Source organism: Rhincodon typus, chromosome 4 (genome assembly GCF_021869965.1).
Source record: "Rhincodon typus isolate 14 chromosome 4, sRhiTyp1.1, whole genome shotgun sequence".
In the NCBI taxonomy this organism is placed as follows: Eukaryota; Metazoa; Chordata; class Chondrichthyes; order Orectolobiformes; family Rhincodontidae; genus Rhincodon; species Rhincodon typus.
Window position 1 is genome coordinate 14,409,468 of NC_063335.1, and position 23,841 is coordinate 14,433,308.

Sequence of the window (23,841 nt, forward strand, 5' to 3'; positions counted from 1 at the left end):
TCTGGAATTTTTCAGGAAGTGGTATAACAGATTCCAAGTTTCCTCAGAGCCCTGGAGTTGCTGCATTTGTCACTGCTTTCACCACTGCTTGTGACTTTGAGCCTTTAGTTACTTCTGTCTCATGTCTCTGCCTGTCGTCCATCTTGCTACTGCTACTCCCGGCATGTTCCAACGTCTTAGTGAGTCCTCAAATTTGTTTCCTCACTCAGTAACCCTGCGAATTTTTGAAAAACGTATTAAATGGATGTAAGCACCACTGGCTAGGTCTGCATTTATTGCCTACTTGCTTTGCATAAGGTAGTGTTGTGCTGCCTTTTGAACCAGTGCAGTCCTTGTGTTGCAGTGGCAACCATGGTGCTGCTTGGAAGGGAATTTTGATGCTAAAATTATGAAAGATCAAGGATACACAGCCAAGTCAGGATGGTGAATGACTTGGAAGCAAACTTTGAGGTGATGGTGTTCTACACATTTGCTGTCGTTTGACCTTCTACATGGTTGAGATTACAGGTTTGAGTTTTGCTGTCGGTGAGCCTTGGTGTGTTATGCAGTACATCTTTTAGATGGCACACACTGTCACTGTATGTGAGTCATGGAGACAATGAATGTTGAAAGTGGTTGGTGGGATCCTAGTTAAGCCTTTTGTCTTGTCCTGGATAGTGTCAAGCTCCTTGAATTTGATAGAGCAGCACTCATTCAGGTAAGTGAAGAATATTCCACCAGACTTGTGCCTTGTAGATAGCGCACAGGCAATGGAGAGACAGAAGGTGAGTTCATCACTACAGAGTTCCCAGCTTCTGACTACTCTTGTACCACAGTATTTATATGACTTGGCAACGTCAGTTTTTTGTCAAAGGCATCTTCAGGATGTTTAGAGTGGGGGATTTAATGATAGTGATGCTTTTGAATGTAAATGAACAATGGTTTGATTCTGTCTTGTTGGGGATGGTCTTTGCCTTGAACTTATGTAGTATGAATGATACTTAAAATTATAAGTCCTAGCCTGGTTGTTGTGCAAGTCTTGCTATACTTGGACATAGACTGTTTCAACATTTGAGGAATCATGAATGGTGTTGAACATTATGCAGTCATCAGCAAAATTCCCATTTCTTACTTTTTAATGGAGGGAATTACATTGATGAAGCAACTAAAGATGGTTGGGTTCAGGACAGTACCCTGAGAAATTCTACAATGATGCCCTGAGCTCAGATGTTTGATCTCTAACAATCACGACCATCTTCCTTTGAGCTCAGAATGACTCCAATTAGTGGAGAATTATGCCCAGATTCCCATCGATTCCACATTCAATGGGGCTTTGATGTCACACTCGACCACTTGTCGCCTTTATGTCAAAGAGAGTTCCTCTTGCTTCTGTTCTGGAATTCAATTCTTTTGTCAATGTTTGAAACAAGATGATAAAATGAGGTTCTGAGCAGAGTGGCCTGAGCAGAATCCAAACAGGACATCAATGAGAATGTTATGCCTTTAGCTATGGTGTTCTGTAGCCACTCAGTGACATCCTTGACCTTGACTATTGTCAATCCCATTGTCACATCAGCAATCGATAGATGTCTATCTGTTCTGTTTATGATAGAATCCCTTACCACTGTTGTTTTGCAACACTTTATTTCTTCACCCCTCCCCTCCATCCCCCCATGCTCATGGTGCCATGGGCTTAATCCTCACTCCATGAGAAGACATCTCCCCAGCAGTGTCCATCATGGAAAATTTATCAGAAAAGAAGATGGCTACTGGGGATATCTCTGTTACTTGTTCATGTTATTATTCTGTATGTTAGTCACCCATTCCTATTCATCGCAGCAGCATTCAATTTCTTACAGCAACAGTCATTTTCTGCAATTGAATAGTTTGCTGTATTTAGTAATTTCATTGCTGAACCTTGAATTTCAGACAATGTTTAATCAAATATGTAGATCATTTTCTTTGTTTACTGGTCCTGCTATTGCATTGGTTGTCTATTTTCTGGTGTTCATAGAATCCAAAAAATGCAGAAAGGGGCCACTTGGTCCATCAAATCTGCATCGACCTCCGAAGAGTATCCTAGCTCCCCATCCTTTCCCTGTAACCCCGCATTTAGCATGGCCAATCTACCTAACCTGCACATCTTTGGGAGGAAACCAGAGCATCCAGGGGAAATGCACATGGACACAGGGAAAATGTGCAAACTTCATGCAGGCAGTCACCCCAGGCTGGAATCGAACTGGGGTCCCTAGTGCTGTGAGGCAACAGAGCTAACCACTGAGCAACTGTGTCACCTCATGTTTCAAGGCTCTTCTGCTTAAGTGTGAATAATAGTGGTAACTAATCAGAGAGTAAGTCTGCTGCTCATTTTTCCACGCCTCAAGCTTTTCCTCATCAGCTGAAACTTCTCATTTTCAATTTCCAGATTTACAGGAGAGGAGTGGAAAACCACCAGCAGAAATTCTTCTCCATGATATTTGATTGAATATTTTCATTTTACTTTGAGAAAGACAGGTGCGGCTTTCATTTTATCTCACTGTCTGAAAAGGAAAATTCCGGATGACTAATGTCAAGTTTTGTTGTTTGGGTAATTTGTATGGTGGTCGTTAAAGTTATGAATCAAGAATATGGTACAGGAAGAGAAGCAAATCGAACTGTCTTGAAAGTTTATGAAGATTAAAAAATATGGCAGATAAGGAACAGAATTCAGAAGCACTTCCCATTTGATTATTTAGGTTTCAAAAGATTCTGAAAATATTTGATTCTAAACATGGCTGTAAAATATTAACACTAAATAAAATCTATTCCAATACTGTTTGGCAAATAAATCATGGCAGATGATGGTTACTATTTAGTCCATTATGAATGATTCACAGATCAATGTTTTATTACATCAGATATAAGTTTACAAATGAAAGCTAGGTGCACCTCAATGCCAGGAATGTTCATGTAATGTTAATTTATAATCTAGATAAGAATCATGATGCAAGTTAACTCAATTCGTGGTGCACTGTATAACATCTCTTAAATTGTGAAAAAGACACATCCTAGACACTTATCAGTACTGAAACAATGTTTTAGTCATCCCTTGAAATAATAAAACAAATAAATATTTTATAATTTTTCTAATGCTAGTCAGCGTGAAATTCTGAAAACTTGCTTGGCATTGAGACATTCTTCATGTAAACCCATCTTCTAAATGACCAGATTTTAAATGATATTGGGCTCAAATTAATGAAATACGTTCATATTTAATTAGATTCTGCAGCTGAAATGAATGGATCTAAATTTCTATTTACAAAGCTCATCAGTAGTACTCTTTGTTTTTGAAACAAGTTACAAGGAATTATAATAATTTAAATATTTTCTGTCTTTCACCATTTGTTGGTTTGTTTGCATTGCTAACTCTTGGTGAGCCTTTTATGAATATGTCCTAGCAGTTGAAAATGCAAATGGTGGCCTAGATTTTTCTCTCATTGGCAAAAATGGCAGGGTACATCATAATTTAGTCTATTGGCCATCAAACTTTCCTGCACTGTATTAATGACAAAGTTTACTTCAATCTGCCTCAGAAAACGTAGCGCTGAATCAGAAGAGCTACAACCAATGGTCAATTAGCTTAGCAGTTTACTTTTACAGAAAATAATTGATAACAGATTTCTTCCTTTCCTAGACCCCTCCCTTCTTTAGAAAACAAATAAATTATCTTCATAACCAAACTTTCAGAGACCACTGCAAGTCTGTCCCACTTTGGTGTTTTCCTACCTTACCCAATTTGTGAGGTGCATTGGAGCCATTTTGTTTTGCATGAGGTACTGAATACAAATTTTTGTAGTTGTGCACTGCTTGAGATTATAAAGTAAATTTACAAGTGGAACTTCATCTGAATGTTTAGTAAGTTGTGAAAAAGATTCAGGTTCTTTGTCATATTTACCATTTAATTATGACATTGTACCCGTTTCCAGGAATTGGAAGAAATGGGTCTCGGAATGTTTTTAGCTTTGTTAGCTTGACATGTGGAAAGGAAAACAACATGCTGACCATAAAAGGGATAATTCTAAGAATATTTATTAAAATGATTCTTGAAAGCTAGCACAGATGTACAAACATGAGATTATATCTTAAAATTTAATTGGCTTTTTATTAGGTATGACTGTCTGAGAGGGCATGTCTTTCAACTACAGTATTTGCAACATTAGGGGAGATGCATAAAAGTTGATTAAAACATATAAACAAAGGATAACGAAATCATTACATAATATTTGCCATGTGATTCAGAGAGATTAGTGAGATCCATTTGTGATCAAACTACAGGGTACTTTTCATGACACAAATTACTTAGTCAAGGGATTAAAAACACATGTTTTTTGTCAATTATAGCATTAGATAGACAGGTAGTGGAGGTGGAGGATTTAGAATTTACACTAATTCGGAAAACCAGCAGTTTTGAAATATAATTAATATGGAGCAGAAATTTACTCACATTGTGCCATGTGTAGCTTTAGTGAAAATAAACAAAAATATGGAGGATTAAGAAACTAATTCCTTCAAACCTGGATGTGAGCAGTTAATAATGCAATAATACTTTGGATCATTCTCTTAGAAATAGGAATTCCAACTCCATAGATTTGGTATGTTCCATATTTAATAAATTGCTGCTGGCCTGACTTAAAATATCACAACTAGTTGTGGTCAAGGTCTCTTCAATAAAACATTAATTCACCAAAGCAGAAGTCAAGAAGAGTTCGAAAATAATGAGGATGAATGATTGAAATCAAGATTTTCTCTGTAATAGAAGCATGAATGCAGTATCTAATTCAGCCTATTAAATAAATGGGATTTGGGTGTATGAAGAATAGGCCTATAAATTATTTAAACTTCATCAATAGGTTTGCATAAAACAGCATTTTATTTTGACTGTTCACAACAACAAAAGACCTCATCACACCCAACTGGCTTGATCTTGAATAACTTAAACCATAATGTCTAACATTAGATGAGAGTCAGTGATTGAACACCATTTACTAAGTAATCCTGGGTATGCACAGAATTGCAATGAGAATCAATTTCAGATTTCAGGCTTGCAGGGTGAACACACTTACATGCACATATTCAAAGCTATGTATATGGATACATAGAGCCCTATTCTTTGCAGGCAGAAATTATCTGTACACACATTGCAGCAGTTTCTATGCAAACCTAAGATGCATCTGTTCCCTGGTTCATTCTTCAGGGCAATTTTAACCAATCAGAGTGGAAATGCCTGTTTTAAATTCAAACAAACCTTGGCAATTAACGACAGAAACAAAAACAGCAAAAACAGCATCTGTAAAGAGAAATCAGAGTTAATATTCCAGGCCAGGTGACCCTTCCTCAGTTGTGAGGAAGGGTCAGTGGACCTGAAATTTTAACCCTAATTTCTCTTCACATATGCTCTCACACCTGCTGAGCTTTTCCAGCAATTTCTGTTTGTGAATGCTGTAAATCAGAAACAAAAACAGAAATTGCTGGAAAAGCTCAGCAGGTCTGAGGAAGGGGCACTGGACGTGAAATCTTAACTGTGATTTCTCTTCACAGATGCTGTCAGACCTCCTGAGCTTCTTTAGCAATTTCTGTTTTTGTTTCTGATTTACAGCATCCACTGTTCTTTTGGATTTTACTTGCCAGTTAACAGTCAGGCAAAATCTAACTTGTACATTTTCCAACGCAATCTCTCTACCAATCAGAGTCCACTTGCCAACCAGGGATCTCTTCCCTTATCGTATGAACAAAATGTTGGTTTCCTTTTACATTGGACTTCTAGCCGATTGTTCTGATGAGTGCAAGACAAAAACCTTGATGAGTTCTATTATTTTTCATAATGTTGTCACGCTGATTTATCAGACTCCAAAATACTATGGATGTTTTTAACTCTTAATTCCAATATGAGTTTGTTTTTTTGGAGATGTCTGCTGCAGACATTGAAAGAACATGGATGTAAATTTAAAGTCGTCTGGCAAAGTTTTGTGTGGACTCCATAGAATTTCATACCGTTAGAGTGTCAAGGAAACGTCCAACAGAAAGAGAGAGAGAGAGAGACAGCATAACAGTGTAGGGATCTTAGGAATTACCATTAGGCTGAGACTGAACTGAATTTAAATTCTGTTGGTACAAGAGCAATTGAGATATTGGGGATTAAGTAACTCACATCTTGATTCTCCAAACTCTGTCCCCCATCCAAAAGTTATATGTGTGATGGACTTCCTGTCACTTAAACAGGTTGATTACACCTCCAACAACATCCATAGCTTGACAGCATCTACAACAAAGCAAGTGGCTTTTTCAAATCCACGTTCACTTTCTCCACCAATGACACTCAGTAGCTGCAGTGTGTACCATCTAGAAGATGCGCTGCAGAAATTCACCAAGTCTCCTTAGGAAAAACCTTTCAACCCAAGACCTCTATCATCACAAAGGACAAGAGCCACTTACCATCTGACTTGGAAATATGTTGCTATTCATTCACTGTTGCTAAGTCAAAACCATGAAAATCTTCTCCTAACAGAATTGTGTACTAACCTCTGTCAACCTTGAGTCTGCTGCGAAGGTTACATTAGAAGAACCCCATTCACTCGTCACCCCGTCATTGGAAATAAACAGACTCTCTTGCTCTGAGTGCTAGAAACCAGCTAGCTAACAAGTTCATGAAAGGAAACAGGACAACGGAAGGACCTTCTCACTCCAAGTCTTGCTGACTAACCTCTGTCAAAAGGAAACAGGACAAAAAGATCTCAATTAATCTGCAAAAGCCAAGAATCCCAAAATCAAATGTTAAGCTATTAAATTGCACAATCTCCCCTATTCAAACTCAAAGAGACTGATCCATATATCTTTTAACTTTTATCTTTGTTTTGAGCTCAATGCTTATTCCTACTCTTTGTATATATGTTTATGTTCTTATTTCTCTTTGTGTTTAGTAATGAACTAAGTAATCTATTAACTCAAGAAAGCCTGGTTAAATTGGCTTATTTTAAAGACTATAAGAAATAGGAACAGAAGCAGGTCACTCAACCCCTTGAGCCATTCAATAGGATCACGGCTGATCCCATATTCTTCATATTCACTTTCCTGTGTTTTCTGGTAACCCTTGATTTCCCTACTGATCAAGAATCTATGTTGTCAGCCTTAAATACAGACAAGGACTCTACCCCACAACAGCTCTCTGTGTCAAGGAATTCTAAAGACTCTCAACCCTCTTACACAAGAAATATCTCCTCACCTCAGGCTTAAGTTGTCACCCCTTAATTCAGGGACCATATCCTCTGGTCCTGCAAGAGGAAACGTCCCCTCAGGATTAAACATAAACTCATTTGATGTGGGAGAAATGTATCCACAAGGGAGGGATCCTTTTTAAAATAATCCAGTTATAACCGACTAAGAGACGGGGTAGGGGTGAATAATAAAGAAGGAGAACAAGTTTATCCCTCCTCACTCAGGACCTTAATGATTTATCTGTCTGGAGCCATAACAACTTAGGAAACCTAGCCCAGGATCTGACTGTAAACGTACTCATAAATCAATAATGATGATCATGAATCATATTTCCCTGACCCAGTATGGGCATACATTAAAACAAAAGTTCAAAATTAATGTTCTTGTTGATTAAGGATGTGAACAAAATATATTTATGTGGGGTTATTTGTATGAGCAAAAAGAGTTAATCAATTTGCTGCTGATTATTTTTAGAGACGTCCAGTGTGAATAGATTGCATTTGATAAGTGAATGAGTCAAAATGTAACAACTTAATTGAACACAAGATTTGTTACATTGCTATAGATTTTCTAACATTCTTTCAGTATTGTTTTCATCCATAATAATGAGAACAGAAAATCAATGTTTGCTGGCCAAAACGCGTCATCCATGGCTGAGCTAATAGCAATGTTGCCTCTCGAGTTGTAGGATTGTGTGTTTAAGCCCCAGAGTTGACCACAAAAATGAATGCTGACACTCCAGCACAGGACTGATGGAAGGGCTTAGAGGGATATGGGCCAAATGTTGGCAAATGGGACTAGGTCAGACTGGGATGTCTGGTTAGCACAGATGAGTTGGACTGAGGGGCCTGTTTCTGTGCTGTATGACTCTATGACTTCGGGAATAGTGGGACTTGAGTTGTAGTGCACTACCCAGTGGGTTGTAGAAAATGTCTGGGGGCTTTTGGCCAGTATGGAATTGGATTGGGTTGAATTGGAATCAAAGGCATTGATGATTTGGGTATGGTTTACTAAATAGTAGAGTTGAAGGAAAATAACAGGTTCTGTGCTGCAATTAAGACTTGGCACTGGAAACAAGAATGGATTTCCCACAAGCTTCAGAGTTGTCCCTGGCAGTCTGACAGGAATTTTCAAAACCAAGCTTTTTCCACTTGGTAGGTACAATCAAGGTGATATTACATGACAAAGCTAAAAGGGCAGGACAATTGAGCCCACTAGCACAGCACTTGGATTTTGAGAAAATACAAGAGATGCTGAATACTTTGGGGTACTGAGATATGAGAATATAGTGATATTCAGTCAAAGAAGCTTGAATATGAGGAGATAATGAAAAACGGGATGGAATTACAAAGGGAAAAGTAAAGATAAGAAAAGGATATTGAGAGCAAAGGGAAGGGAAATACAATTGAAAAGAATGGAAATAAGAAAACAAGGATTAGAATTGCAAAGAGTAAAGAAAGCAAGAGAAAATGAATATTAGCAAAAAATGGCACAGTTGTAACAAATGCTGATGCAGACTTTGTTGTGGAGAATCTGAGTCATAATTTAAAGTCGAATAAGGAAGTGCATCATTTTGGATAGGGCCTATCAAAATTTGAGGAAAAAGATTTTGGAGGCATTGTTCATTTGAGAAAATGGTGAGACAAATGAAGTGGGCAAAAGAGGACTGGACACTGCTAATATAGATTAATTTGACAAGTCATGCACAGGAAATGTGTGCTTCACTATCAGAGGAGCTTTCTCAGGATTATAATGCAGCAAAGATGACTATATTGGTTACATATGAGTTACTGCCTGAGGCAGCATAGGCAATGGTTCTGGAATTGAAGGAAGCAGCCTAGGCAAATCTATTTTGAATTTGACAGTATTAAGCAAAGTGAAATTGACAGACGAATAAGAGTGTTAGCAGGCGAAACCACATACAAAGTTCTGACAGAGGTTAGTCTTTTATAGGAAATAAAAAACTCACAATATTCCATTGTGAGAACTCCTCTTTCGGACAAAAATGTTACAACTGCTAGGCAGGCAGCAATAATGACTAGCAATTATGAGCTAAATCCACAAAACTAAATCCTTTCTCAGTGACCATCATAAATTTGAAAGGAGTAGAAAATGAGAAAAGGCAAGAAGCCAGGTAAGGAATGGATATTTAGGAATGCCCAAGCACTCCTCCTGAGATCAGAAAGGAAGCTACTGAGGGTAGAAGTGAAAATTGGAAGCCAGGGGTATTTCCATTGTAACAAGGTGGGGCACGTTCATTCAGAATGCTGGAAGTTGAAAGGGAAAAGTATGGGACTGGTTTGGAGTTCATAAGACTGAGTCTGAAAAACAAACTCAGAAAGGAAAGGCCATGTAGCTTTAACTACAACATGGGGAGGTGATGGCCTAGTGGTATTATCGCTGGGCTGTTAATCCAGAGACCCAGATAATGTTCTGGGGGCCTGGGTTCAAATCCTGCCATGGCAGATGGTGGAATTTGAATTCAATAAATATCTAGAATTAAGAGTCTAATGATGACCATGAATCCATTGTTGATTGTTGGAAAAATCAATCTGGTTTACTAATGCCCTTTAGGGAAGGGAACTGCCATCCTTACCTCGTCAGGCCTACAAGTGAATCCAGACCCACAGCAATGTGGTTGACTCTTAACTGCGCTACGGGCAATAAATGCTGCCGAGCCAGCAACACTTTCATCCTGTGAATGAATAAAGGAAAAAAAAGACAATTTAATGCAGTTTTGTAAGTGTGAGGAAAGCCTCAATACGTAATCAAACCAGCACCTTGTGATACTTACACCAATTTTTGAAGAACGATTTAGTGAAGTGTTAATGGATATTGGAGGGCTATGACTAAAAACAAAAGCAGGATGTCAGTATATCTTTACAATTATAGATAATGACAACTCAATGCCAAAAGTGTCTTGCTCTGACCAAGTGCTCACCATGGAAATTAAAATTCCCAGAGAAGAAACTTCATCTCAGCAAGACTAGATGAAAGCCAGTCATGACTGGCATGCATACCTTTAAGAGACCTGAACACTAAAGATAATGCGTAAAATGCTGTGCAAGGAAGGACAAAACTGGGACTGACTAGAATTAACAAACCGCTTTCGTTAATGAACAATAATTTTCTTTATAATTATGTAACTTGGAACTGCAAATAATAATGCATGCAATTTTTAAAAAAATGAAAATGGGAATGTTTGGAGAAATGTGCTTTTAAAGACATTCTACTCACTAATATACCATTGTTCCGTGACATTATTTGCAGGTCCCTTCAATTTGAAAAGTGCCTAGACATGAATTACTATGAGTGGAATTGCTCAATATGGACTCTGGCAACATGTGTTGCAGAGTTGGGCAACAGGCCCTTTGTTGCCTTTGATTGACAATGAGAACAACTCAAACCACCTTTTATGATTTTCATAAGCAATGTGGCAAGATTTTTGCTAGGCAGCAGCGAGATGCTAGTTGACGGGGATTAATGCTTGTTTAAACTTAAAGATGGTTCAGGTGCAATGGATGCCCAGTGAAGTCCAGGATATCCTCTGTGTGGAGAGATAACAAGGTATAGAGCTGGATGAACACAGCAGAAATGAAGAAGGGTCCAAACCGAAAGCATTAGCTTTCCTGCTCCTCTGATGCTGCCTGGCCTGCTGCGTTCATCCAGCTCTACACCTTGTTATCTCAGATTCTCCAGCATTGGCGGTTCAACTATCTCTTTGTGGTGAGTTGTTCTGATAATGGCAAGTGGTAAGTTGTGGTGGAAATCACATGCAAGAAATGCCATAGGATTGCGAGAGGCAAGCTTGGGAAGAGACAGCAAGTGTACTTACAGACTTAAATCCCTCCAAAAAAATGTCCAGGGAACTCAGGCTTAAAAATAATGTAAGATTCCACTGTATGTTGTTTTATATCTGCAGTGGAAAGTGAAATTTCATGAACTTAGTGTCAGTAAAAATGAGTACTTTCAACTATGAAAATTTATCTCAGAAATATTCTAAAGTTGTATTTGAATGTCAATTGAAACAATTTTGGGAAACAAGCAAGCTCATTATTGAAATAACTTAAAGAAGAAGATTATTCAATTTTTTTTATCACACTAATTATCTAATATGCCTTGTTTCTACATGCTGAGAAATTCTCTTCAAGGCATAATTTCAGACTGCAGCCAAGAAGTATAGCCAGAGATGCAGTTAATTATCATCAATTAACATAATTTCAATAGATTGGGAAGAAAGAGGCTATTGTACCACAGAAAGTGTCGCTACCTTTGCTCCAGAAAGTTCAGACTCAGGTCCCACCTGCCACAGAGGTCATGTCTGAACAGGTAGATTACAAATAATTAACACTAGGGAGGATGCCAGCCTAAATACTCTGGATAACCAAGATCCCGAGACAAATTTTCATGGAAACTAGAAGGGTGGGAGATGGAAGTGGTCAGGAGAAGCGAAATTTACAAATCTAAAGAAAAAATTCAGGGCAATAGAGGAATGTCACAATTTTATTAAATACAAAACAGTGTCTGACAGGCAGGCAAGAGTTTACTCATAATAAGATCTTAAGAACTAAGAAGTGGCATAAACCTTTTGGCTCACTGGGTCTTATCAGCCATTCACCAAAATAATCATTGATCTGAATGTGTCCTGATCTTCTCTTATTTGTCTGCTGCCAAAACCCTTGACTCCCATATCAAAGCAAAATTTGTCTAACTCAGCAATAAAATTTATTCAATGTGCAAGCCTCAACTGCTTGCTGGAAGAGACAATTCCAAACAGTGACCACACTCTAAGAGGAGAAGAAATTCCACTGTATCTCCAGTGTTTCATTCATGGAGGTTGACACGTGCAAAGTCCAACCACATTGTCACTGGCATATCTCAGATTAACTTTACTGCACTTTGGAGCTCACTGACGTCTTACAGTGCCAGGCTACTTTGTGCACAGGGATAGACTGTCATCTCTTGCATCAGAACAAGGTGCATCTTAAGGTTCTTAACTTGTTTTCCTAATGTGGGAATGAGAGAGACTCGCGGTTGGTGTGTTGCCTCCCAGGTGCCAGGGTCCGTGATGTCTCGGATCGTGTTTTCGGGATCCTTAAGGGGGAGGGGGAGCAGCCCCAAGTCGTGGTCCACATAGGCACCAACGACATAGGTAGGAAAAGGGATGGGGACGTAAGGCAGAAATTCAAGGAGCGAGGGTGGAAGCTTAGAGCTAGAACAAACAGAGTTTTTATCTCTAGTTTGTTACCCGTGCCACGTGCTCGCGAGGCGAGGAATAGGGAGAGAGAGCAGTTGAACACGTGGCTACAGGGATGGTGCAGGAGGGAGGGATTCAGATACCTGGATAATTAGGGCTCATTCTGGGGTAGGTGGGACCTCTACAAACGAGATGGTCTACACCTGAACCAGAGGGGTACCAATATCCTGGAGTGGAAATTTGCTAATGCTCTTCGGGATGGTTTAAACTAAGTCAGCAGGGGGATGGGAACCTGAGTTGGAGCTCCAGTGTATAGGAGGTTGAGAGTAGTGAGGTCATAAATAAGGTTTCAAAGTCGCAGGAGCGTACCGGCAGGCAGGAAGGTGGTTTGAAGTGTGTCTACTTCAATGCCAGGAGCATCCGGAATAAGGTGGGTGAACTTGCAGCATGGGTTGGTACCTGGGACTACGATGTTGTGCCCATTTCGGAGACATGGATAGAGCAGGGACAGGAATGGTTGTTGCAGGTTCCGGGGTTTAGATGTTTCAGTAAGATCAGGGAAGGTGATCAAAGAGGGGGAGGTGTGGCATTGTTAGTCAAGGACAGTATTACAGTGGCAGAAAGGACGGTTGATGAGAACTTGTCTACTGAGGTAGTATGGGCTGAGGTTAGAACCAGGAAAGGAGAGGTCACCCTGTTGGGAGTTTTCTATAGGCCTCCAAAAAGTTCCGGAGATGTAGAGGAAAAGATTGCAACGATGATTCTGGATAGGAGTGAAAGTAACAGGGTAGTTGTTATGGGGGACTTTAACTTTCCAAATATTGACTGGAAACGCTATAGTTCGAGTACTTTAGATGGGTCAGTTTTTGACCAATGTGTGCAGGAGGGTTTCCTGACACAGTGTGTAGATAGGCCAACAAGAGGCGAGGCCACATTGGATTTGGTACTGGGTAATGAACCAGGCCAGGTGTTAGATTTGGAGGTAGGTGAGCACTTTGGTGATAGTGACCACAATTCGGTTATGTTTACTTTAGCGATGGAAAGGGATAGGTATACACCGCAGGGCAAGAGTTATAGCTGGGGGAAAGGCAATTATGAGGCGATCTGGCAAGATTTAGGATATATAGGATGGAGAAGGAAACTGCAGGGGCTGGGCATAATTGAAATGTGGAGCTTGTTCAAGGAACAGCTACTGCGTGTCCTTGAGAAGTATGTACCTGTCGGGCAGGGAGGAAGTGGTCGAGCGAGGGAACCGTGGTTTACTAAAGAAGTTGAATCTCTTGTCAAGAGGAAGAAGGAGGCTTATGTAGAGATGAGGCATGAAGGCTCAGTTAGGACGCTTGAGAGTTACAAGTGAGCCAGGAAGGACCTAAGAAGAGCCAGGAGGGGACATGAGAAGTCTTTAGCAGGTAGGATGAAGGAAAACCCTAAAGCTTTCTATAGGTATGTCAGGAATATAAGAATGACGAGAGTAAGATTGGGGCCGGTCAAGGACAGTAGTGGGAAGTTGTGCGCGGAATCCGAAGAGATAGGAGAGGTGCTAAATGAATATTTTTCATCAGTATTCACACAGGAAAAAGACAATGTAGTCGAGGAGAATACTGAGATACAGTCTATTAGACTAGACGTGATTGAGGTTCATAAGGAGGAGGTGTTAGCAATTCTGGAAGGTGTGAAAATAGATAAGTCCCCTGGGCCCGATCGGATTTATCCTAGGATTCTCTGGGAAGCTAGAGAGGAGATTGCAGAGCCTTTGGCTTTGATCTTTATGTCGTCATTGTCTTCAGGAATAGTGCCAGAAGACTGGAGACTAGCAAATGTTGTCCCCTTGTTCAAGAAGGGGAGTAGAGACAACCCTGGTAATTATAGACCAGTGAGCCTTACTTCGGTTGTGGGTAAAGTGTTGGAAAGGATTATAAGAGATAGGATTTATAATCATCTAGAAAGGAATAATTTGATTAGGGATAGTCAACACGGTTTTGTGAAGGGTAGGTCGTGCCTCACAAACCTTACTGAGTTCTTTGAGAAGGTGACCAAACAGGTGGATGAGGGTAAAGCGGTTGATGTGGTGTATTTGGATTTCAGGAAAGCGTTTGATAAGGTTCCCCATGGTAGGCTATTGCAGAAAATACGGAGGCATGGGATTGAGGGTGATTTAGCAGTTTGGATCAGAAATTGGCTAGCTGTAAGAAGACAGAGGGTGGTGGTTGATGGGAAATGTTCATCCTGGAGTTCAGTTACTAGTGGTGTACCGCAAGGATCTGTTTTGGGGCCACTGCTGTTTTTAATTTTTATAAATGACCTGGATGGGGGCGTAGAAGGATGGGTTAGTAAAGTTGCGGATGACACCAAAGTTGGTGGAGTTGTGGATAGTGCGGAAGGATGTTGCAGGTTACAGAGGGACATAGATAAGCTGCAGAGCTGGGCTGAGAGGTGGCAAATGGAGTTTAATGCGGAAAAGTGTGAGGTGATTCACTTTGGAAGGAGTAACAGGAATACAGAGTACTGGGCTAATGGTAAGATTCTTGGTAGTGTGGATGAGCAGAAAGATCTCGGTGTCCATGTGCATAGATCACTGAAAGTTGCCACCCAGGTTGATAGCGTTGTTAAGAAGGCGTACAGTATGTTAGGTTTTATTGGTAGAGGGATTGAGTTTCGGAGCCATGAGGTCATGTTGCAGCTGTACAAAACTCTGGTGCGGCCGCACTTGGAGTATTGCGTACAGTTCTGGTCACCGCATTATAGGAAGGATGTGGAAGCATTGGAAAGGGTGCAGAGGAGATTTACCAGGATGTTGCCTGGTATGGAGGGCAGGCCTTATGAGGAAAGGCTGAGGGTCTTGAGGCTGTTTTCATTAGAGAGAAGAAGGTTAAGAGGTGACTTGATAGAGACATACAAGATGATCAGAGGATTAGATAGGGTGAACAGTGGGAGCCTTTTTCCTCGGATGGTGATGGCTAGCACGAGGGGACATAGCTTTAAATTGAGGGGTGATAGATATAGGACAGATGTCAGAGGTAGGTTCTTTACTCAGAGAAGTAAGGGTGCGGAATGTCCTGCCTGCAAAAATAGTCGACTCGCCAACTTTAAGGGCATTTAAATGGTCATTGGATAAACATATGGATGATAATGGAATAGTTTAGGTTAGATGGGCTTCAGATTGGTTTCACAGGTCGGCGCAACATCGAGGGCTGAAGGGCCTGTACTGCGCTGTAATGTTCTATGTTCTATGTTCTATGTTCTAATGCTCACTCACTTTGTGCTTACTTGGATGCCCACAGCGTTTCTGCCTTGTCTTGCCTTTCTTTTAACATATTTCTGTTTCATTCATAACTTTCAGGCTGTTATTGGTTCTGCTTTGCTTTGCTTTATAACGCAGACAGAAAGCCAGGCAACGTACGATTGTGAGCAATAAATGGGGTGATCACATTGCTGCATGGCACCATGCTATGTCGATATCTACAGAATGCGCCAGCAGCTGATAGGGCAAACATACCAAATGGCTGTGTCTGAAAGTCTAAGGGGATTCATCTTGAGTCCATTGAAGAGGAATTATGGTCAGTCAAGGAGCCGGTCTGTTGTTCATTTTTAAAAAAAATGTTGTTTGGTGTCGAAGGTACAGAGGGCACGGCGGATTAGTAATTTAGGTAGATGGGATGGCTGAGAGACATAGTCAGAAGATGCTGCATGAAAGATTGAGAGTGGTGCCACGAGCCATGGTCGGAGGTGAATGCAATGGCAGAGTTAGGGTGAATGTGAGTTAGCAGAAACAAGATGATGGTGTTGAGCCTTGCCAAGTGCATACGGCATTAACTTCTTGTGGTTTTGCTGCGTTTTCATCCAAACCGTGAATAGGGCACTGACCCAGCTGGTAACTTCAAGCTAAGCTCATAATGTTTAGAAGAGTGTGCAGCTGGCAGTTAAATATATCACCAGTTCTGTGAACATCAGAAGTTTCTGGCACTGGTGAGCACTTCCATCCTGCAGAGTGCATGATTGCATGAGAGTGATTTGCCCAGACTCACAGAGGGAACCCCATTTTCCCCCCATCCCATCAAACATCTTATGATTGATCCTCAGCTAACATTTGGGAAAATTCAACCATTTGAATTTGCCTGATTCAATTATAAGGCTCACACGTGTCATAATGATGCTTACCAAATAAATTATGAAGTACTTACGCAGGTAACAAATATGGGCCATAATCATAGACTGAAAAGTTGACCTTGTTCAATTCTTCATTTTTCGCCAAGCCAAGCTGAACGCGATTAAAATTAAGTATTACAGCTGACAAATGCAATGAAGTGGAACAAATAACCTTTTTAGCAAGTTGCCTTTTTTTGCACAAAAGCATTTTCTTTGGAGACAAATTCACCATATATTGGGCCAAGATTTCAGATTTACCTCTGAAATCTGGTCTCGCAGTGATTAACTAAAGTCTCTACTGAACTCTGTAAGCAATTAATGCAAATAGAAAATTCTGTTATAGGCTTCATTTTGTCGTGATTTATGATAACAATGACACCAAATGTTGGGAACTGAGGCACTGACCATGAAGAGCAGGTATATTTTATATTCTGATGATATGCTCCTTTCAATGTTTTAACAATAAAGATTTATTATTGGTTTCACTTGGGGAATTAAAATTTTACTTATAGCTCATTATTATCTGGTTTTATCAATGATTTGTCACTAATAGCAGATCATCTTTCGAAATGAAGGTCAGATTTTTAGTCCAAAGGAGAGCAAAATCTCCACAAAATAAGAAATAGGATTAGTGTACTGGTTTTACATCACCAAAAACAACTATTGATCCTTTGCTCTTGTATGATGTGGTACTTTGATGATTTTTTTCTTTCAATGCTATTTCTTTTCTATGAGTTGATGTATATTATATGAATAAGCAAAGTTTGAATCACAGTTCAATGCTAATTAAATACATTCCTGAACATCATTCATTCTCAAGGACTGGGTGATAAAACACTGTTTTGTGGCTAGTTATTATAGAATTGTAGAATTATATAACATTTAGGGTGATTTGATGCATTGCATCAGTGACAGCACTTTGAAAGTGCTTTACAGACAGACCCAGTGCCCAATCTTACCTAAATGTCCTATAAATCTTTAATTTATCCAATTTCCTTTTGAAAATTGTTAATGAATCAACTGACAATGTTAAAAATTATGATCCATTTAAGAATGAATCAGGACATGCTCCAGAGTTAACATAATGCAGCTAATGCTCATTGGAGCAGATATTTCATGATAGTTTTTCCCTCATAAGAAGAGTTAGTTAGGAAGTGGAGGGAGCAGACTGTAGTTTGTATTTCACTGCAAAATGAAAGTAAGCAGCTTGAGAGTTTATCTTCTGCTTTGGTAAATTGAGTATGACCAATATTACATCTGTTTCTACAGACAGGATCATTGTAATGTGTTGCATAATTTCTGATTTTCTCGTGCCATTACTGATTCACTTTATACATTAATGATCTAGATGAAGGAACTGAGGGCATTCTGGCTAAGTTTGCAGATGATACAGAGATAGGTGGAGGGACAGGTAGTATTGAGGATGTAGGGAGGCTGCAGAAGGATTTGTACAGGTTAGGAGAGTGGGCAAAGAAGTGGCAGATGGAGTACAATGTGGGAAAGTGTGAGGTCATGCACTTTGGTAGGAAGACTAAAAGCATGGGCTATTTTCTAAATGGGGAGAAAATTCAGAAGTCTGAAGTGCAAAGAGACTTGGGAGTTCTCGTCCAGGATTCTCTCGAGGTAAACTTGCGGGTTGAGTCAGTAGTTAGGAAGACAAATGCAACTTTGGCATTTATTTTGAGAGGACTTGAATATAAAAGCAGTGATGTACTTCTGAGGTTCTGTAAGGCTCTGGTCAGGCCACATTTGGAGTATTGTGCACAGTTTTGGGCCCAATATCTCAAGTAAGATGTACTGGACCTGGAGTGGGTTCAGAGGATGTTCATGAGAATGGTTGCAGGAATGAAAAGCTTAACATATGAGGAATGTTTGAGGACTCTGGGCTATACTCAAAGGCGTTTAGAAAGATGATGGGGGATCTAATTGAAACTTACAGAATACTGAATGGCCTGAACACAGTGGATGTTGGGAAGATGCTTCCATTGGTAGGAGAGACTAGGACCCAAGGGCACAGCCTTAGAGTAAAGGGAAAATCTTTTAGAACAGAGATAAGGAGAAACTTCTTCAGCCAGGGAGTGGTGAATCTATGGAATTCACTGCCACAGAAGGCTGTGGAGGCCAGGTCATTGAATATATTTTAAGACAGAGATATATAGATTCTTGATTGTCAATGGGATCAAGGGTAACGGGGAGAAAGCAGGAGAATGGGGTTGAGAAACTTATCGGCCATGATTGAAAGAGCATACTTGATGGGCTGAATGGTCTAATTTCTGCTCCTGTGTCTCATGATCTTATGACTCGTCTGCCAGTCACTTAAATCTGTGTCATCTCATTACTGACCCTTCTGCTACTGGAGCCAAATTCTCTGTAATTACTTAATGAAAATGACGGAACAAAATAAAAAGAACTGTGGGTGCTGCAGATCTGAAACAAAACAGAAATTACTGGTGAAAATCAATACGTTTGGCAGCATCTGTGGGAAGAAAGCAGGATTAATGCTTCAACTTCAGATGAAGTGTCACTGGACTCAGAACGTTAACTCTGCTTCCTTCCCACAAATGCTGCCAGACCTGTTGAGTTTCACCAGCAATTTGTTTCTGTTTCACAACTTTGAGCATTTGTAGAAAATCTCTGCTTAAAGGTCTTTGCTTTATGGAGGACAACTGTTGGTCTACTTTCACCATATCAAGTCCCTCATTCAATTCTAATAAATGCCTTCTTCACCCACATTAATTCCTTAATCCTTCTTGAAGTGTAGTATCTGACAGTGATCATAATTCTTGGTCATTGTTGCTGAGGGCTTAACCAATTTATTTTTATAAATGTTCAGCATTTTGTCCCGAGTTTTATCCTTATAGGTATAGAGTATAAAAATATGTGCTCATTTTGATAGATTTCTCAACATGCCTTACCACTTCAAAAATTGGTGTACATACACTCAAAACCTTTATTCCTGCTCCTGCTTAAAATCTAGTTTAGGTTGGCTCTTCTCATTCTCCTTACCAATATTCATCCATATTCTCTGTATTGTTCTGCACCAAATTTCATTTGCCATGTGTCTTTTAGTTTTACCAGTCTATCTATATATTCCTGAAATCTGTTGCTATTCTCCATATTATCAATCACATTGGCAAGATTTGTGTCATGGCAAACTTTGAAATTATGTCCTGTATACACAAGTCTAACTCTCTCTCTCTGTATGTATATAATATATATAAACAATTGTCTCACCACAGACCCTGAGAGACACAATTGCACAGCTCCCCAAAGTCCAACAAATAATTGTTCACCATTGCCTGTTATTTTCTGTCCCCTTCCAAATTTAGATATGAACTGCCATTTATACTGGACTTCAGCCTTGTTAACATATTTATTATTTAGAGTATTCCGAAATGTGTTCCAAACTTCTGTATAAAATCACAACAACTGCACTGCCATCATCAACTCTTAATATTCCTTCATCAGCTATCCATACATTTCCAAGTGCACTTGATTTTTTTCCTGTATTTGCATAAAGTTTGCCTGCCACTTTTGCAAGATTAATTTATTATTAATTACATACAGTTCAACACTACCCTCCAGCTCAGCCTTCTTACCCAAGGAACATTGAAAAATTGTGTCCATCCTTACATCCTTCAGAAAATTAGGATGCATCTCATCGGAACTGGCTTACTTTTCTACCTCATACTGCTTTCATTTTAAGTAGCTCCTTTTATCTATTTGTATCTCCTCCATTATCAGTGTTACCTCCTCCTATATTACTAAGTTGAGTGCATTCTTAATTATTAATTTAGTAGCTAAACCATTCTCTCTGCTTCTGCAAGAAAATTTTAAGTCTAAAGCTAAGGTCTTAAATATAAACAAAGCAAACTACGTATTTCTTGAGAAGTGTTTTGGCTAAGATTACATTGGGAAACTACATTAAAAGATATTGCAGTGGGCAGTCAATGACTTGTATTTGAAGAATAAACAATTTAGAACACTATTCCTTCCTTTAAGGTGGCAAAATGGCTCAGTGGTTAGCACTGCTGCCTCACAGTGCCAGGGACTCGGGTTTGATTCCACCCTCAGGTGACTGTCTGCGTGGAGTTTACACATTCTCCCTGTGTCTGTGTGGGTTCCTCTGGATGCTCCCGTTTCCTCCCACAAACCAAAGATGTGCAGGCTAGGTGGATTGGCCATGCTAAATTGTCCATAGTGCCCAGGGATGTTTCGGTTAGGTTGGTTAAACATGGGAAAATGCAGGGGTAGGGGAATGGGTCTGGGTGGGATGCTCTTCGGAGTGGTAGTGTGGACTTGTAAGGCTGACCTGTTTCCACACTGTAGGGATTCTATGATTCTATGAAAAACCCACAGAAAGGGGAAAAGATTTGTGGCATGACAACTTATAGTGGCATTCCAAGAATTAACTCTTCAACATTCCTCCCCCAATCTTCAAATCCCTTCCCCTTAGCCCCAGTGTTGGCAGCCATATCTTTAGTTATGGTCCTAACTTTATGATTTCCCTCCTTAAATATTTCTACTTCTCTTTCTTCCTTGAAGACACTTCAAGCTTTTGATCGACTGTACTGCATTTCCTTTTATGGCTTAGTTTAAACTTTATAGTCAGTTCACACTCTTGTAAGTTGAATTAAGATATTTTACTGTGTTAAAGGCACTACATAAATGCATGCTGTTGCTGCTGTGTGTGGTAGAAATGTAAATTAACAAAATAATTTCATTTCCTATCCAGTTGAAGATGGCTGTGGTGGAACCCTGCAAGGATCCAGTGGCATTATTTCCACACCAAACTTTCCTGGTGAATATTATAACAATGCAGACTGCACCTGGACTATTGCAGCTGAGCTTGGCGACACTATCTCACTCATTTTCACAGATTTTCAGCTTGAAGAAAAATATGATTACTTAGAAATTGAAGGATCAGAGCCACCAACAATATGGTAAGTAAACAATGTTTCTGTTTCCTTCCCAAAATAAAGTTCTTAAAGTATCAATCTTTTGGCAATCATTTAATTATGTTTCAATTAAATGTACCTTGAAAGGAAGAATTATGTGGCTTGTCTTTTCTGGACATATTGAGTATAATGTTCTCTGAAAGTTATCATGTTGTTCCATGGCATTGGAAAGAGAATTTAATTTTTTTCTGCCAGATTATAGCAATTTGATGGACTTCAAACTGATGGTCAATCAGTAACGGTATAACTACTTACATTGATTGTAATATTAAACTGTTATCTATGCTTTGGACACTTTGAACGGTTTATGTATTAAAACACTTTACCAAAGCACTCTTGTTAGTAAGGACGACAAAGGGACACACAGTTCACAGTTCAACTTGATTTTATTATCAAAATATCCCTTATTAAAATAATCATGTGAACGTTTCCCAAATTCCAACAATATTCACTCTTTGTCTGGCACTATCTATCTGTGAAAGGATATTACCCACAACAATCCATGTGTTTCGGCCATTGGAATTGTCTTTCTCTCCAACATAGGGATGGCTGTCTTCCATGACAGTGGATCTCCCAGGTCAGGGTAGATCTTCTCCTGGGTCTTTTTGTGTTGCTGCACTGTCTTCTGCCACAAGCCTTGTTGCAGGTTTTCGCTGAGTGGATGGCATCCAGGTGTGTGTTTTTACCCCTCCCTCACCACAGGCCGTCGAGAATGTTCTGTGGCCTTTGGCCAACGGAGTCATGAGCATCCAATGGGCCGTCACTGTTGCTGTGCCGAGGACAGGTGCCAGAAAGTCTGATCAATACTGCTCCAGTACACAACCTTTGGGCCGGTTGTAACTGGTTCCCCTTGATCCTCTTTGAACTTGGTTTCTACTTTTTTCTGTTGCCGAAAGCTATTGGCTGCTGTTTAGTTTAGTTTGGCCAATTTTCTGTCCGGCCTGATTTCCCCAGCTGTGGGTCAATTTAGAACGTCTAATTCTGGGTTCGTGGTTGCTTGACCCCAAAACTCAGTTGTGGTATTTGAACCCCGTCTTAATTGACTTGTCGTGTTATTTTCTGATACCTAATTAACTGCTGTATATAAACACAATTTTTGTCCAATACATAGTTGTGAAGCAGGGAGTTGCAGAGCCTGTATCTTTAGTTATTGCTGGTGAGGCCATTCCAAATGCCATCTTATTGAGTGTGTTAGTCTAAGTGTAAGGAGTGATCTATAGATTTATGCTGGGAAGGCAGTAGATGATATCTGTTGATAAGTAATGATGATTTGAAGTCAACAATGCTATTTTGGACACCACTGCTCCAGATAACTCCCTCTGTTGACCTTGCATAACTGAGCATTCAATAGCAGAAAGAAATCCTCACTAAACACAATTGAAAGTGATCATCAACAACTTTCAGTTGTTAGTTGGTGAGTGGTTAGAATCTAGAATGTTTTGCCCAAAAGTATGGTGGAAGTAGACCTAATCATAGCCTTCCAAAGAGAGTTGGACAATTATCTGAAGCAACATAATTTACAGGCCAACAGGGAATAGACATTCGAGTGGACCGAGGTAATTTAATTTTACCAGAGAATTGAAATAGGCAAAACAGGTCAAATGGCCTCTTCCTGTGCTGTGCTCAATTTCTGATTCTTTTGTTGCTGATTAATCTCACTGCCCTGTTGTGTTTTCTTTTGTGGGTGGAAGTACTGAGTGTCTTGAGGACTGCACTTAATGACAGATTTTATTCTTGTGCAGAAGTGTGACTTGAATCCACAATCAATGGTTCAGACATGAGTGTGCCACCAACAGAGCCATGTCTGACACCAATGATAAATGGAACGATGGTGCAAGGCTACTGCTTATTAGTTAAATGGAGGTGTTTTTCAAAACAATTAACTAACAAGGTAGTAGGAACTGCAGATGCTGGAGAATCCGAGACAACAAGGTGCAGGGCTGGATGAACACAGCAGGCCAAGCAGCATCATAGGAGCAGAGAGGCTGACGTTTCGGGCCTAGAACCTTCATCAGAAAAGGGGGAGGGGAAGGGGGTTCTGAAATAAATAGGGAGAGAGTGGGAGGCGGATAGAAGAGGGATAGAGGAGAGGATAGGTGGAGAGGAAACAAACAGGTCGAAGAGGCGGGGATGGAGCCAGTAAAGGTGAGTGTAGGTAGGGAGTTAGGAAGGGGATAGGTCAGTCCAGGGAGGACGGACAGGTCAAGGGGGCGGGATGAGGTTGGTCGGTAGGAGATGGAGGTGCGGCTTGAGGTGGGAGGAGGGGATAGGTGGGAGGAAGAACAGGTTAGGGAGGCGGGGACGAGCTGG

At 40.0% G+C, this 23,841-nt stretch overlaps 1 protein-coding gene across 1 annotated transcript in view; it reads left to right on the forward strand.

Moving 5' to 3' along the window:
* csmd3b (CUB and Sushi multiple domains 3b) overlaps nucleotides 1–23,841 on the forward strand; it is a 1,719,816-nt gene that overhangs the window by 769,546 nt on the left and 926,429 nt on the right. Inside the window, 1 exon segment of the mRNA XM_048595770.1 lies at nucleotides 21,309–21,516. Within this exon segment, the coding sequence (XP_048451727.1) occupies nucleotides 21,309–21,516 (208 nt within the window).